This window comes from Odocoileus virginianus, chromosome 7 (genome assembly GCF_023699985.2).
Source record: "Odocoileus virginianus isolate 20LAN1187 ecotype Illinois chromosome 7, Ovbor_1.2, whole genome shotgun sequence".
Classification (NCBI taxonomy): Eukaryota; Metazoa; Chordata; class Mammalia; order Artiodactyla; family Cervidae; genus Odocoileus; species Odocoileus virginianus.
In genome coordinates, this window is record NC_069680.1 from 68740976 (window position 1) to 68756373 (window position 15398).

General features: G+C 41.7%; 1 protein-coding gene across 3 annotated transcripts; it reads right to left on the minus strand.

Annotated features, from left to right (window-relative positions):
- Positions 1–1449: 1449 nt before the first annotated feature.
- TMEM254 (transmembrane protein 254) lies at positions 1450–10488 on the minus strand. 3 transcript variants are annotated; one of them, XM_020878106.2, is made up of 4 exons: positions 10342–10488; positions 8931–9034; positions 8692–8751; positions 1450–3139 (listed from the first exon to the last, which is right to left on the minus strand). In XM_020878106.2, the coding sequence occupies exons 1-4, from the start codon at positions 10429–10431 to the stop codon at positions 3019–3021; spliced, it is 375 nt and encodes a 124-aa protein (XP_020733765.1). In that variant the 5' UTR covers positions 10432–10488; the 3' UTR covers positions 1450–3018. The 3 variants fall into 3 exon arrangements, with proteins under 3 accessions (XP_020733765.1, XP_020733764.1, XP_070327031.1); XM_020878105.2 differs by lacking the exon at positions 10342–10488 and adding an exon at positions 9983–10175; XM_070470930.1 differs by lacking the exons at positions 8692–8751; positions 10342–10488 and adding an exon at positions 9983–10185.
- Between the last annotated feature and the right edge of the window lie 4910 nt (positions 10489–15398).

The window sequence follows — 15398 nt, forward strand, 5'->3', positions numbered from 1 at the left end:
GTGTGTGTGTGCGTGCGTTAGTTGCTCAGTCGTGTCTGACTCTTGGCGACCCCATGGACTGTAGCCCCTCCAGGCTTCTCCGTCTGTGGAATTCTCTAGGCAAGAATACTGGAGTGGATTGCCATTCCGTTCTCCAAATGTAAACCAGCTGCTGCTAAGTCGCTTCAGTCGTGTCCAACTCTGTGCGACCCCATAGACGGCAGCCCACCAGGCTCCTCTGTGCCTGGGATTCTCCAGGCAAGAATACTGGAGTGGGTTGCCATTTCCTTCTCCAACACTCTCTTGTAGCATTCTGCATTTAAGAAAAAAGGTCATGGGCCAATAACTTCAGGGAGACAAGTCCTGGTTGCTGAATTGTCTGATGCCAGCTGTGGCCATTCTGAAACTTTGCAAGAGGAAAAAAAAATGCAAGACCTTCTAAAGGATATAAAACCTCTCCCTCTTCCTGAGAAGGACAGGGCACAGTTCTTGAGGTGCTACCCTGCTGTGCTTCCCTTTGGCCAGGCAAAAATAATAAAGCTGCTCTTTTCCATTTCTTCCAAACTCTCTCTGTATTTCTTTCTGGCACTGGTGGACAGGGAGCCACGGTTTTGGTAACAAGGCCATTAGTTTTGTTTTTGTTCCTCCCATTGGTCCTTCTTTGTTCTTCCAAACTCGATCTGCTATTGTCATTTCTGGGATTTTAGTCTATTTGCCCTCCATGGTTGCTTCCAACATGCTTGGCCTTTTCTCATCCAAACTGCACATAGATGTTTCTCCCATATAACCACTGTGACTGCAACACAAGTCCAAGATGTCTCTATGTTTATTTGCCTCACAGGCTTACTCCTAAACTCCTGGGCTGTGGGAGAGGGAGGAGAGGAACAGGAGATCCAGTTAGTCTGGCCTCTGTGTGTCACTTCACCCCATGGGATGCAGCTTATGGCTCCAAAAAATCAATGACCCACACCGTTTGCTATGATCCGTGTTTTGCTCTAAGCCATGATAATACCCCAAATAAGATTACAGCATTTTATACTTTCTGCCTTTAAAGACAGTACTCCATTTACTTTCTGCATACAGTGTATCAAACCGAATGAAATGTAATAGAAACAAAAGGAGGCCAATCCTACAGTGAAAGGAGATACTCATATCCACCCACGACTTGGTATATGTGGAGGAGTTATGTGGACTATAGGCAGCTCTTGAAACACAAGCAAGGATCTTAGTTGTGGCATGTAGGATCTAGTTCCCTGACCAGGGATCGAACCTGGGCCCCCTGCATAGAGGGGGCCCACTGGGAGCGTAGTCTTAGCCACTGTATGGCCAGGGAAATCCCCTGCATTTTGTCTGCAGTAGGAAAAAAACAAACAAAACCCTGTTAAAAATAGTTCCAGAATAGAGTCAGTTGGAGAAAGAATAGTATCAAATGTGTGGCAATGCATAAAAAACTGACATACCAGTAAAGCATTTAATTGGAGATACAACTCACATTTTATTCAGTAATCTGCCATATTATCCTTGAAACCATTAATAATCCCTCAATCACAAAAGAAGCAGTGGGAAAGACCCGGATTTTTGTGCAGAAGTCACTCTCCACCAAAAGCAATTCAGTCTACCATCTTTCATGGCTGTGGTTTTACTTGGAGCCTCTTTTTTGGGGGGAGCGGGGAGAGGGATCTGTTTCTCACAAATATTAGGTTTAAAACAAATAACATGATGTACTGTGTCATGGAAAAAAAAACAGGTCTAGTTCCTAGTGAACCTGCAAGCAAGGGGGCCTTCAGGAAAGGAACCCTACGATCTCCTAGAGGTGGCAGTCAATAACCCTTCTGCCCCAACCAGTTAGTAGTTATAAGAGATAGCCAGGTGAATGAGCGAGGCAGTCATTAGTTGGAGAACCATGAGCTAGACTCTCTAGAACAGGAATGGCTGAGTGAGTCAGAACTGGAAGGACACATCTACAGGGTCTGGAGAAAAGTAATTAAGGATAGTGTGGAAATGATACAGGTTTCCCACATTGAAGGAGACCCACAGAAAGATGGGAGTCAAGGGCAGTCCTCTGCTTTTCTCTTGAGACAGGTGTACACTAAACAGGTCCTGCAGTTTTCAGATAAAAATTGGAATGCTGCTGAACCTAGTGCAAAGTGAAATCAGAGTAAACACTGTGTGAGGCAGTGGGACAAGTGTTAGGGTTAAAAAAGCAGCTGTCTCAGCTGTGGTGCTGACCTGAAAGTGGCTGTCAGACCCTGCACAGTGCAGAGCGCTGTGTCGGAGGGCCCAAGTGAAAGGAGACACCGCTTCGGGCTGGGAGGGCAGAAAAGGCATTCTCCAGTCCTTTCTTCTGGATTCCTAGCATGTCCCCTGTGTAACTGCTCAGCCCACCCCATTCCAGGCACTTGTTTGTCTTATCTTTCTCTGTAATGTGAAATGGAAGCCCGAGAGGAGAAGATCCTGCCTCACAGGTGTCTAATAACTGTGGGTGGAATTGATGTGCTGTGGAGGCCTCACTCTATTTTGGACCAAGTGGGTAGAAGGAAATTGGAGGAAAGGAGAACTGATAAGATGATGGTGCTAAGGGTAAGGTGTTTTAATCAGAAGGTGTGAGCAAAGGTATCCCAAACTTAGTATGTGGCTTAAAGCAGGTGACAGGGAGAATGTCACTGCAGCCAAGGACCGCAGGAAGGTCCTTGGGAGTGCCCTGCCAAATACGTTAGTCTGCGTAATTGGAAAGCTAAAATCTTTTCCTACGATCTATTTAACTTTAACTAAAGCTGATGTAGAGATCATGAATAACTCCAGGGCCTTAACTTTCTAGAAAGTAGGAAGATCAAGTAAACATAGCACCCCTCAAAAAAGATGAGGCTGAATATCAAAGTGTAGAGAAAGCTTTTGAGTATCTTCTCTTCACCCCCTAGGAACTTTATATGCTATATTTTCTCTCTCTCTTTTTTTTTTAAATTGAAGTATAGTTGGTTAAAAATATTATATTAGTTTCAAGTGTACAATAAAGTGTTTCAGTTTTTTTGGATATCTTTTTTAAGTTTGTTTTTGGCGTTTTGGTCTAAAAGCAATCAAGTAATAGAGAGATGCCATCCCGAAAAGGAACGTCTGTAGGAACCACAGCAGTTGGGTCCAGGTGTTTGTGATGCCTTTCGACCTAAAAAGAGAAAAGAGAGAAGTCTATCCACCAGAATCTTTAAGTGTTATGGTTTCACGAGTCAGTTTTTAAAAATGTATTACTTCTACCTACTTTCATTGGGTTTATTTTGCACTTTCCTCCCACTTATTAACTTGAATGGTTAGTTCATTTAGTTTTTCTTATGCATGTAGGAGGGTACACCCCTCCCTGAGAAAGTCTGGCTACTGCCTAGGGGATGATATTATGAAACTATTTCTCACATGATTTGATGAGCATATAGGGTTAAAAAATCACTGGGACAGCTTCACAGCAAGTGTTTTGAAGACAGATTAGATATAAATCCTAGCTTGGACTTCCCTGGTGGCTCAGTGAGGCCAGTGCAGGAGACCCGGGTTCCATCCCTGGGTCGGGAAGATTCCCTGGAGAAGGAAATGGCAACTCACTCCAGGATTCTTGCCTGGAAAATCCCCTGGACAGAGGAGCCTGGCGGGCTACCATCTATGGAGTAGCAAAAAGAGTCGGACACAATTTAGGAACTCAACAACAAAAAACAAATCCTAGCTTGGCCAACTACCAGCATGACCTTGGGCAAGTCACTCACTCACTCTCAGTTTCCTCATCTAAAAAAACAGGAAGAATAGTATTTATCTCACCTTGAGATAAGTTACACAAAGTGGTTAGTGAAGGGCTTGGCACATGGAAATAATAAATACTGTTTATACACCCATTCAAACTAAACTGCTTAACACCAAGGTCAAAAGAAAATGGCCCAGTTCAAGTGACTGACTTGCTACAGTTTCATCTGTATATAAATAAGTCTCATATATTTTAAAAAATAGATGCAAAAACAATATAATTTTCTATACTAACAGATTAAAGGAAAAAATTGTATGATCATAAAAAATGCAGAAAAAGCATTTGATAAATTTCAACATCCACTCTTAATAATACAAGTTCTTAGAAAACTCAGACAACAGAACTTTAATCTGATAGATCTATACAATATACAACTCTAGAAAAAACATGACGCAGAGTGTTGAAAGTTTACAAGGCCAGGATGCCTACTGTTACCACTTTGAGTTGACAGTGAACTGGGTTACTGAGAGGGTAACAGGCAGGAAGGTCAGGGGTCTCCAAACAGAGGAAATAGGCTACAAGTGTCAGACATTTTTTATCTCTCTCTTAAGTGGCCAGGAAACAAACTACTAGTGTTATATTTTTTTCCCTTCTCTATACAAATTTAAAAAGGTTTCTCTTAAAATTCTGTGTTGCCATGATGACACCTGGTTCCACCTAAACTTAACTGTTCTCAAACCTTGAGGTAACCAATGCGTTTTTCTGATGGAAATGTTTGTCTTAAGCTATGTTAATGAACAATGTATTTACCCTAGACTCTGTCTTTCTTCAAGTCAGCTCTGCTTAAGACTCAGAACTGATAGTTCAGTTGCTCAGTCATGTCCGACTCTTTGCAACCCCATGGACTGCTGCATGCCAGGCCTCCCTGTCGATCACCAACTCCTGGAGTTTATTCAAACTCATGTCCGTTGAGTCGGTGATGCCATCCAACTATCTCATCCTCAGTCGTCCCCTTCTCCTCCTGCCTTCAATCTTTCCCAGCATCAGGGTCTTTTCAAATGAGTCAGTTCTTCATTAGGTGGCCAAAGTATTAGAGTTTCTTCAACATCAGTCCTTCCAGTGTATTCAGGACTGATTTCCTTTAGATGGACTGGTTGGATCTCTTTGCTGTCTAAGGGACTTTCAAAGAGTCTTCTCCAACACCACAGTTCAAAAGCATCAATTCTTTAGTGCTCAGCTTTCTTTATAGTCCAACTCTCACATCTATATATGACTACTGGAAAACCATAGTCTTGACTAGACAGACCTTTGTTGGCAAAGTAATGTCTCTGCTTTTTAATATGCTGTCTAGGTTGGTCATACCTTTTCTTCCAAGGAGCAAGCATCTTTTAATTTCATGGCTGCAATCACCATCTGCAGTGATTTTGGAGCCCCTCAAAATAAAGTCTGTCACTGTTTCCACTGTTTCCCCATCTGTTTGCCATGAAGTGATGGGACCAGATGAAAAAGTTGGCTTAAAACTCAACATTCAGAAACATTCAGAAAACTAAGATCATGGCATCTGGTTCCATAACTGATAAGGGCTCAACAAACCTGTATGTTTTACTCATACACTGTTCTCCTAATCTATGTTAATGAAACTATGTATTTACTTGGAAACTGTCTTTTCAAGATTCATGTCAATCGGTTTATGGCCTGGGATGACTCACCTGGTGCCAATGTTATCTCAAAATGCATGTTGTGGGTGAGGGGCTTTGGTGCCACTCTGAGTTTTGAGACATCTCCTTTCTCCTATTAACAGCTTGTTAATAGGTATATGGGCTTCCCTGGTGGCTCAGAGGTTAAAGTGTCTGCCTCCAATGCGGGAGACCCGGGTTCGATCCCTGGGTCGGGAAGATCCCCTGGAGAAGGAAATGGTAACCCACTCCAGTATTCTTGCCTGGAGAATCCCATGGACGGAGGAGCCTGGTAGGCTACAGTCCACGGTATCACAAAGAGTCAGACACAACTGAGTGACTTCACTTTCACTTTCAATAGGTATATAACTTACTGCTAAAGGCTAGCAGTAGCCTTTCTGCCTCCTTCTGATGTCTATATCAGAAGCTTTCTCTATCTCTTTTATACTTTAACAAAACTTTATTACACAAAAATAAAGCCTCTGAGCAATCAAGCCTTATCACTGGCCCCAGACTGAATTCCTCCCCTCCGGAAACTGAGAATCCCAGCATCTCTTCACTACTCAGCAACAACCTTTCATTACTAGCTAGTGCAATGAAGGAAACTTAAATAAAAGGTATATGGAGTTGAAAGGAAGAAATAAAACTGGGTACCTAGAAAATGTAAATGAATCTTTTAAATCATTAATGTTGAACAATTAGAACTATTAGAACTCAAAAATGAATTTACCAAGGTCACTGGGTGTGAGGTCAGTAGATAAGCATCAACTATATTCATAGATTCTACCACCAAACAATAAAAAGGTGAAATATATATCACAGTGGGTCAGGACATACAAGAAATTCATTCACACAGAATTATTTATAGTAGTTTAGAAAAGCTAGAGGTTTAAAAGTCCATCAGAAGGAAGATTTGTTAAATACATTAGGACACATCTATATATTATGTACTTATGAAATGAATGAGTTCAATTTACAGGTATAGACATGGGAAAATAGGTATATATGACAATAGAAAAAATTATAGAAGAGTTTGTGTCTATTATGTATATATATATGGCAGCTATAAAGTCAAACATCTAGTCCAATCTTATGTCTAGTTAAATAGAATTCATCAATTCCTTTCTTTTGCTGGACAGTGGAATTTGGGGTCGAGGGCTACAAATGTTCTGCATGTCTTCATGATTCTTTTTTTTTTTTAAATTGGAGAAAAACTGCTTTATTCTGCCTTACAACAACACATTTAGTGATTTTTTCATTTAAATGTATTCATTCATTCATAAAAGGAATACTCATTCTGATTTACAGTGACCAATGATATACTGCAATATGTTAGTCCATAAATAAATGATTTCAGGAACATAATAACAGTGCCCTAACCTCTCTATGCCTATTCTCCTGCTTCCCCTCAGAGAACTGGAGAGCTGGATGTTCAATTCGAGTCTTTTTGTTTTCATTAGAGGCTTCATATGCCAATTGCAAAATAGGTGTCATGTACTCCAACACTGTAATTTGGAGGGCTGGACTGCACACCTCCAAGCTGAGCTCTCACTGAGAAGTGAAGAGGCTTTCAGAAAGAGGTACTGGTGCTGTGGCACCTCCTATCACAAGTCACCCTGAAAAGCAGCTTCAAAAGAACCATTCAGAGAGCCTGACAAGAGTCCCCTGTGATTTGGGGGAGGGTTAACATCTGACTCACAAGTTTAAATACCAGTAGAGCTGCCTGATAGGATACATGGCTGCGCAGGAAACGGCACACACCTGCAGATTTATCCCAGTGGAGGGATAAGGAAGCTGTCATTGTGAGCCTTACAGGTCTTGTGGAAGGGCACTGGTATGCATGGGCTTAAAAGCGACCCTGCCACAGAGGCCTAACTAAAGGGCAGAAGAAACCTAAATAAGAGGAAAATATCATCAACCCTAAGGGGAAACTGTTAAGTGTCAAGTGACATGCTGACTAAGGTTGAAGGAACCATCAAGGGAACTGTGGAAGGGAGATCCCTGGTGATGGGTGGTTTCTCAAAAATCCACCAGGGACCCTTTGGAGAGAAAGAATCAACAATGGGTATGCAACTTCCACATCACCCAGTTGCCTGATCACAAGGCAGATCATACCCTGCTTCCTTTACATATACTTCCAGCACCCCAAGGGGCCATAAACAACTACTGCTAGTGAGCAAGGAACAAAGTTAGAATGAGAGTGAAGACGTTAATTACACTGTCTTCCCCATGGCAGCCTGCTGAGCCTTGGCTGAAGAACAGATGTACTGAATCTGATAAAAGTTCATAGTTTTAATAACTTTAAAACTTGACTTGAAAATATGAGATAGTGACTGAACAATCTATGGACCTGCTTTAGATTTTATCCAGGGTTAGGGTGAGAGGCAGACAATAATCCATGGGGGATTAGAGAGAGGTTAAAAAAATAAAGCTGCTTTATGCTCCTCCCTCAGAAAGTCCAGCTTGTTTAGTAAAACAGAAGGTGAAGTAACATGTATTTAAGTCAGTTAGCAGTTGTCTGGCATCGTGTGCACCCAAGAAATATTAATTATTTTTATTATTAAAACATAATAAAGTATCTTACTTTCCACTTTTAGAAGTAATACCACAAAAACAGAGGTAGTAATTAATCTTGAGCCAAAGAAAAAAAACTCAATTGTAAAGTAATCTGGCATTACTATAACCATTTACTTTCTGTGTATGCTTACATAAAGTCTAAATGTAGAGAAAAGCTTTTTCTAGTTTTCTCACATTTATTATTTACACTGGCATTTGCTGAGTAGGGCCTAGTCACAGGACTTTTAGCTTTCATTGCACCCCAGAATCATCTACAGAACTTGAAAAAAAATAACACACATTCCTGTGCCTGAAGCAAGGCCTACCAGATTAGGATCTCTGGGTCTGGAAATCAAAGAGGTGAATTTTAAGAAAGCTCCTCAGGTGATTAGGTTACAAAACTAACGGGTTGAGAGTCATTGGGCTAGGTCAATATAGCTCTTTTTTCAAAATAGAAGGCAGCCTCCTACTCTTTCCTTCTAGTTGGGGCTACAAGGAGATTTTAGAAAAAAAGAAAAAAAATTATCTAAATTAAATGACTAAATAATTGACTCATTAATACAAACGAAATGAATTCATTCATTAACTATTTACTGAGTACTGCCTCTGAGTACTGAGTGAAGCTCAGTATTACGTGTGGGACTTCAACTCTATCCTGAGAGTGTTCTCAGCCTACAAGTGCATGAATTATTCAAATGTGGCTACTTTTAACTTATATTAGATACCAAAAGAAAAGCAACAAAGAGCTACTAAAACACTTACTTGCACAATACAATGGCAAACAAGGACTCTCCTACGTGAATCATCCAGGAAAGCCAATATCTGAAAAAAAAGTCAGCCTAGTTTAAGGTGATGGTCCTCTGCTCATGAGATCTAACAGAAAAACCTCCAAAATAAAGGTGCTTTAATATGAACGAGCACCACTTTTAGAAGGCAACCATGGGCCTTCCAGGGAGACAGGAGCTGTGGGGACCACATCCCATTTCTGGAGCTCTACTTACCCACCATGCATGAGGGTGTGATGATGCTTCAGTAAGTACTGAGTGAAGGATCCCAATGGTCCCAGGTTCTGATAAGGAATACTCTCAGGCCAGAAGACCACCCACTGAAAGAGAACCAGAGTGCTTTTAGATCATTTAAATGTATTTTTAACCAAGGCTATGAAATAATCCTGATTCTTCAAGAACAAATAACAGACCAAAGCAACTCTGAACCAAGCCATATGGGCTTCAATTCTTGAATTCTATTTTTGAAAAGCCATTCCAGTGGAAGGTTTCTGCCAAGGAAACTATGTGGTTATCAGACTTAGTGCCCAGGTTAGCTGACTTCTGTTCTTACTGAATTCCACAATGTAGTAGTCCACAACCCACTGTTTTGGGTATCTTCTTGCGGCTCAGCTGGTAAAGAATCTGCCTGCAATGCAGGAGACCTGGGTTCAATTCCTGGTTTGGGAAGATCCCCTGGAGAAGGGAAAGGCTACCCTCTCCAGTATTCTGGCCTGGAGAATTCCATAGACTGTGTATAGTCCATGGGGTCGCAAAGACTCTGACACGACTGAGCGACTTTCACTTTCACTGTATTTAAACGAATTCTGTCTCTCAAAAAAAAAGTTCCTGCTCCTCTCAGTAGAGATTGTCTTCTTGATTTTACATCTATGTCATAATATGCACATCCTCTCTATCCCTTCTTACCAATTAAATTCAACCCAACCTTTAGGTTTATCCCCCTTTTCCAAGCAATTCCAACTGCCTCAAACATTCTGCTTTGGAAGCCCTATCTTGACTTGGCAGGCCTAGAACTGTCAACTTGGCCTCTTTCTCCTCTAGTTGTACTCAGACTTGAATAAGTCCTACTAACCTTGGAGACGCAAAGGCAGGAACATTTCCAAGCGAAAACCTGACAAGCCCACCGAACTTTCGCTTACGCCAGTTACCTAGGCAACCGCCAAACGCGCAAGCGCAAGACCTCCCTCCTCCCCCCGCTCCCCAGTGCCCCTCGCTCTACGGGAGCCTGGCGGGCCAAAACAAAAGCGCCGTGCCGTACTACACCTTACCCCGAAATATCCCAGCACCAGGACCGTGACCAGCGACGGCAGGGGTCTGGCTACACGGAAGTAGGAGGCAGCAGCCCCGCTAGCCTCAGACTTCGCCGCCATTTTGAAAGATCTAGTCACCTAGTCATGGGGTGGGGAGGGAAAGCGTGGGCAGCTGGTTTCTCAAGATCTCAACACAGGCGAAACGCGCAGACAGACGAGTGCGCCTGCGTTTTCTTCCTGGGTCTAGTCCCCTGGCTCAGAGCTCGCGAGAGCCGCGAATGCGCCTGCCGCCACTCCACGGCTCCAGGTGGGACCTTGCAGCTCCAGGCAGCACTCCAGCCCCTCACCTAGCCTTCCTCGGGGCCCACTGTCCTTACTGTGTAATAGCCAAAACAGAGGATGATGACAGTAACACAGAACAGACTGCTCCTCTGGAAGTAGGTCTCATCTTCTCTTGCGTTCCCCATCGCTGCAGCGGACACCCTGGGATGCCCTGCAGGCCACCCGCAGTGCGTGGGGAGATAAAGACAAGGCTGGGGCGGGGCCACGGCAAAAGCTCCTCCCTTCTCTCCCCTAAGGGAGAAGAGTCTGTTGGCTTGAAACTTGGAAAGAGTTCCCACCCACTCAGGCCTGGTGGGCTGGTCATCATCTTGCAGGAGAGACCCCCCCCCCCCCCCACCCCGAGTTTGTGGAGCTTAAGATAATGGTGTTGGAATAGATGGTGCGTTATGCTTGCGATAATTATGGGTCTAGTTTTTTTTTTCAACTTTTTATTTTGTATTGGGGTATATATAGCTGAGTAACAATGTTGTGATACTTCTGGGTGTTCTCTAAGTCTGGGAATCTCATTCTGTTTTGTAAGTTCGTGTGTATCATTTCTTTTTAGATTCCACATATAAGTGCTGTACAGTGATATTTTTCCCTCTCTGACTTACTTCACTCAGTATGACGATCTGTAAGTCCGTCCATGTTGCTGCAAATGGCATTATTTCATTCTTTTTAATGACTGAGTGACATTCCACTGCATATATGTACATCTTCATCCTTCCTCTCTAGATGGACATTTAGATTGCTTCCATGTCTTGGCTATTGTAAATGGTGCTGCAGGGAATATTGGGGTGCATGTATCCTTTTGGATCATGTTTTTCTCCAGATACATGCCGGAGTGGGATTGAATCATATGGTAGCTCTGCTGCTGCTGCTGCTAAATTGCTTCAGTCGTGTCTGACTCTCTGTGACCCCATAGATGGCATCCCACCAGGCTCCCCCATCCCTGGGATTCTCCAGGCAAGAACACTGGAGTGAGTTGCCATTTCCTTCTCCATGATAGCACTAGTTGTAGATTTTTTTAAGGAACCTCCATACTGTTCTTCATAGTGGCTGTACCAATTTACATCCCCTCCAACAGTGTGGGAGTATTCCCTTCTCTCCACACCCTTACCAGCATTTATTGTTTGTGGGTTTTTGATGATTGCCATTCTGGCTGGTGTGAGGTGATATCTCATTGTAGTTTTGATTGCATTTCTCTAATCGATTAGGTATGTTGAACATTTTTTCATGTGCCTCTTGGCCAACTGTATCTCCTCTTTGGAGAAATGTCTATTTAGGTCTTCTGTCCACTAGTTAATGGGGTTTGTTTTGAAGCTGTTTGTAAATTTTGGAGACTATCCCCTGTTGGTCACATCATTTGCAAATATTTTCTCCCAATCTGTAGGTTGTCTTTTCATTTTGTTTATTGTTTCCTTTGTTATGCAAAAGTTTTTCAGTAGGTCACATTTGTTTATTTTTGTTTTTATTTCCATTATTCCAAGAGATGGATTGAGAAAGACATTGCTGCAATTTGTGTCAGAGTGTTCTGCCTGTTTTCCTCTAGAAGTTTTATAGTGTCTGGTCTCACATTTAGGTCTTTAATCTATTTTGAGCTTATTTTTGTGTATGGTGTTCGAGAATGATGTAATTTTTTTTTTTTTAACATGTAACTGTCCAGTTTTCTCAGCACCATTTGTTGAAAAGACTGTCTTTCCAACGTTGTGTGGTCTTGCTTCTTTTGTTACTGTAAGTGCATGGGTTTATTTCTGGGCTATGTATCCTGTTCACTGTGGGGCTAATTTTTGAGGCTAATTTTTGAACTTAAGCTCTACTGTGGTCTGTGGGAAATGCAAAAAGTTAATAATAAATAAAAACCACAATTAAATAGACTTGGGATACTGACAGGGGGCACTCTCACACCTTGTGAGGCTAGCAGAGGCTGATAGGAAGACCAGTCTTCTTTCCTGACAAGGACTCAGCCAAAGAAAACCCATGGATTCTGTTTTCTACAGCCTTCCCAATGTCCTTTTCTTCTTAAAAGTGTTCTTCCCTTTGGTGGGGCGGCAGGAGCTTGTGTTGTTGTTCACATGATTGCAGACCCCAAATTGTAATTCTCTGCTGATCCTGGAATAAATCTATTTTTCCTGGAGAAGTATGTGGCAGTCTAAGTAGTTTTAGGTCAACAGAAATAATGCCCTTCCTCTTCATTACTAAAGATGTATGGATCCATATGGCACAGCACTTATGAGCAATGTTGGTGGACAGATAGAAAGTGAAAGTGAATAAGTAGCTTAGTTGAGTTCAACTCTTTGCAACACCGTGGCCTATACAGTTCATGGAATTCTCCAGGCCAGAATCCTGGAGTGGGTAGCTGTTCCCTAGAATCCTGGGGTGGATAGCTGTTTCCTTCTCCAGGGCATCTTCCCAAGCCAGGGATCTAACCCAGGTCTCCTGCAGTGCAGGCGGATACTTTACCAGCTGAGTCACCAGGGAAACTGAGTTTAAGTCCTGGTTCTGCCATTAACATTTTGTGCAAGCTTGTTGTTTTTCAGTCACTAAGTCGTGTACAACTCTTTGTGACCCCATGGACTGTGATGAAGGAGGAAACAGACAGAACAGGCTCCATCTTGAAAGCAGGACTCCCATCTTGGACTGGACTGTGAACTTTGAGCTATATGCCCAGATCTATGGAAATGGCATACCAACTGGAAAACCAAACCCCCACCCCCTCAGCCAATGGAACAGCCCCAGGGCTCATACCTAGACTCGCTGTCGCCTAAAAGAATACCCTAATTATCTGTGTAACCAAATAGAATCATAAATTCTATTATGCTTATTGGGCTATGACCACAGGCCTATTGATAATTGTCCACTGTTAACTACCTAGGCTTAAGGCTTATGAATCACAGGTTAACTTTGATTCTATCTTTCTTTTTCTTTGTTGAGGCTAGTTTCGGGGAATGTGGGGAGGTGGGTTTGGGCACGTACACTTAGGGTATATAAGGTTTTCACAATAACTAGTCAAGGTCCTTGGCTAAGAGGAGACTCTGCCTTGGGCCTGCTGGTGTAATAAACCACTCCACTGTCTGCATTGTCTTTCTGAGTGAGTTTGTTTCCTGAAATGCGTGACTACAGCAGCAGCACGCCAGGCTTCCTGGTACTTCACTATCTCCTGCAATTTGCTCAAACTCATGTCCATTGAGGTGGTGATGCCATCCAACCATTTCATTCTCTGTTGCCCCTTTCTCCTCCTGCCCTCAGTCATTCTCAGCATCAGGGTCTTTTCCAAGCTGAGACTATTATCTAGCCCATTTGTGCCTTAGTTTCTTTATCTGTAAAGTAGGGATATATTGGTTCCTACCTCAGAGATGTGGATGAATTAAATGTCAGAACTTGTAATAAAAGCACTGTAAAACAAAGAATGTTGCCCATCATCCAGCTGTACAAGGATCAAGTTATTAGTCACTGCAGTTGCTGACCTAAAAGGAATTGAGGATGAAGAACAGGATGATCCACTTAGTGCTTTGAGGAAACAGGCAAAACAAGCCATTAGATAATTAGATATATTTCAGGGAAAAAGCCTTTGACTGTGTGGATCACAATAAACTGTGGAAAACCCTGAAAGAGATGGGAATACCAGACCACCTGACCTGCCTCTTGAGAAACCTGTATGCAGGTCAGGAAGCAACAGTTAGAACTGGACATGGAACCACAGACTGGCTCCAAATAGGAAAAGGAGTATGTCAAGGCTGTATATTGTCACCCTGCTTATTTAACTTATATGCAGAGTACATCATGAGAAATGCTGGGCTGGATGAAGCACAAGCTGGAATTAAGATTGCTGGGAGAAATATCAGTAACTTCAGATATGCAGATATGACACCACAGTCATGGCAGAAAGTGAAGAGGAACTAAAGAGCCTCTTGATGAAAGTGAAAGAGGAGAGTGAAAAAGTTGGCTTCAAGCTCAACATTCAGAAAACTAAGATCATGGCATCTGGTCCCATCACTTCATGGTAAATAGATGGGGAAACAGTGGAAACAGAGGCTGACTTTATTTTTCTGGGCTCCAAAATCACTGCCGATGTTACCAAAAGAATTGTGTGGTCCAGCTGCTTGCCACTCAAAAGCCAATAGACAGGCCAGGTTGGTGGAAGGGAAAGCTTATTTCAGATGCTGGTGACTAGGGTAGGGAGGGAGGTGGATGTCATTTTCCCCTTTTAATTGTAACTCCTTTCATAGGAAGTATTGATAATCAATATATTTTTCAGCATTGCCAGAGTGGCTGTTTTGTCTGCTTTGAGTCCATTGATGTCTCTTAGTGCTAGATTTCCTTTTTATTTATCAGATATTGTGAACAGGCTCAGAGGTATGTTAATAGAGAAATGTTTTATAGACCATACATTTTATCATTTATATCTAATTGTCACACAAACATTGTACATGTGCTTTAAGTAGTAAACTTAAAGCCAGTAGTGCTACACATTATGAATGGTTATACTGTGTGAGAACTTTACTGGACAGTTTTTCCATCCTGAACATTAGGGTCAAAAATATGATTAGAAACAAAGCAATTACTTTCCATTAGAAGTCTCTGTTACCAAAATCAGATCAATATTCCAGGAGACCTTTGTTTTCTTAACAGAGGGAAAAATTTAGTCTTGTATCAGTTTGTTCTTAATAACAAAATATATATACCTAATTAAATTTAGTCTAATTTTAATCCTGAAAACATACAAAATTCTTTTCTTAAAGTTTCTTTTTTTTTTAATAAACTTTTTATCATTTTCTGGATCCAAACAAATTTATCCTTTATTTCCCTATCCAGAAACAAACAACTGTAGGGCAAAATTATTATTATTTTTCTTTAACAAAAATATCTCCATTTTTTTCCTATCTTCTGTTTGTCAACAACACACATCATACTTATTTTACACACAGACATGTTTTCCTTATCATTTTTAAATATTACAAGTTTTAACCTTTGAAACCTTAAAAAAATTAAGACACAAGTGATTGAAATGTTATGCCAGTATATTTTGATTGGCAAACTAGAGAACATATTTAATAACCTCTGAAAACATCATTTTTTAATAGCTTTTCTTTTTTTTTTTTTTTTAGTGGTA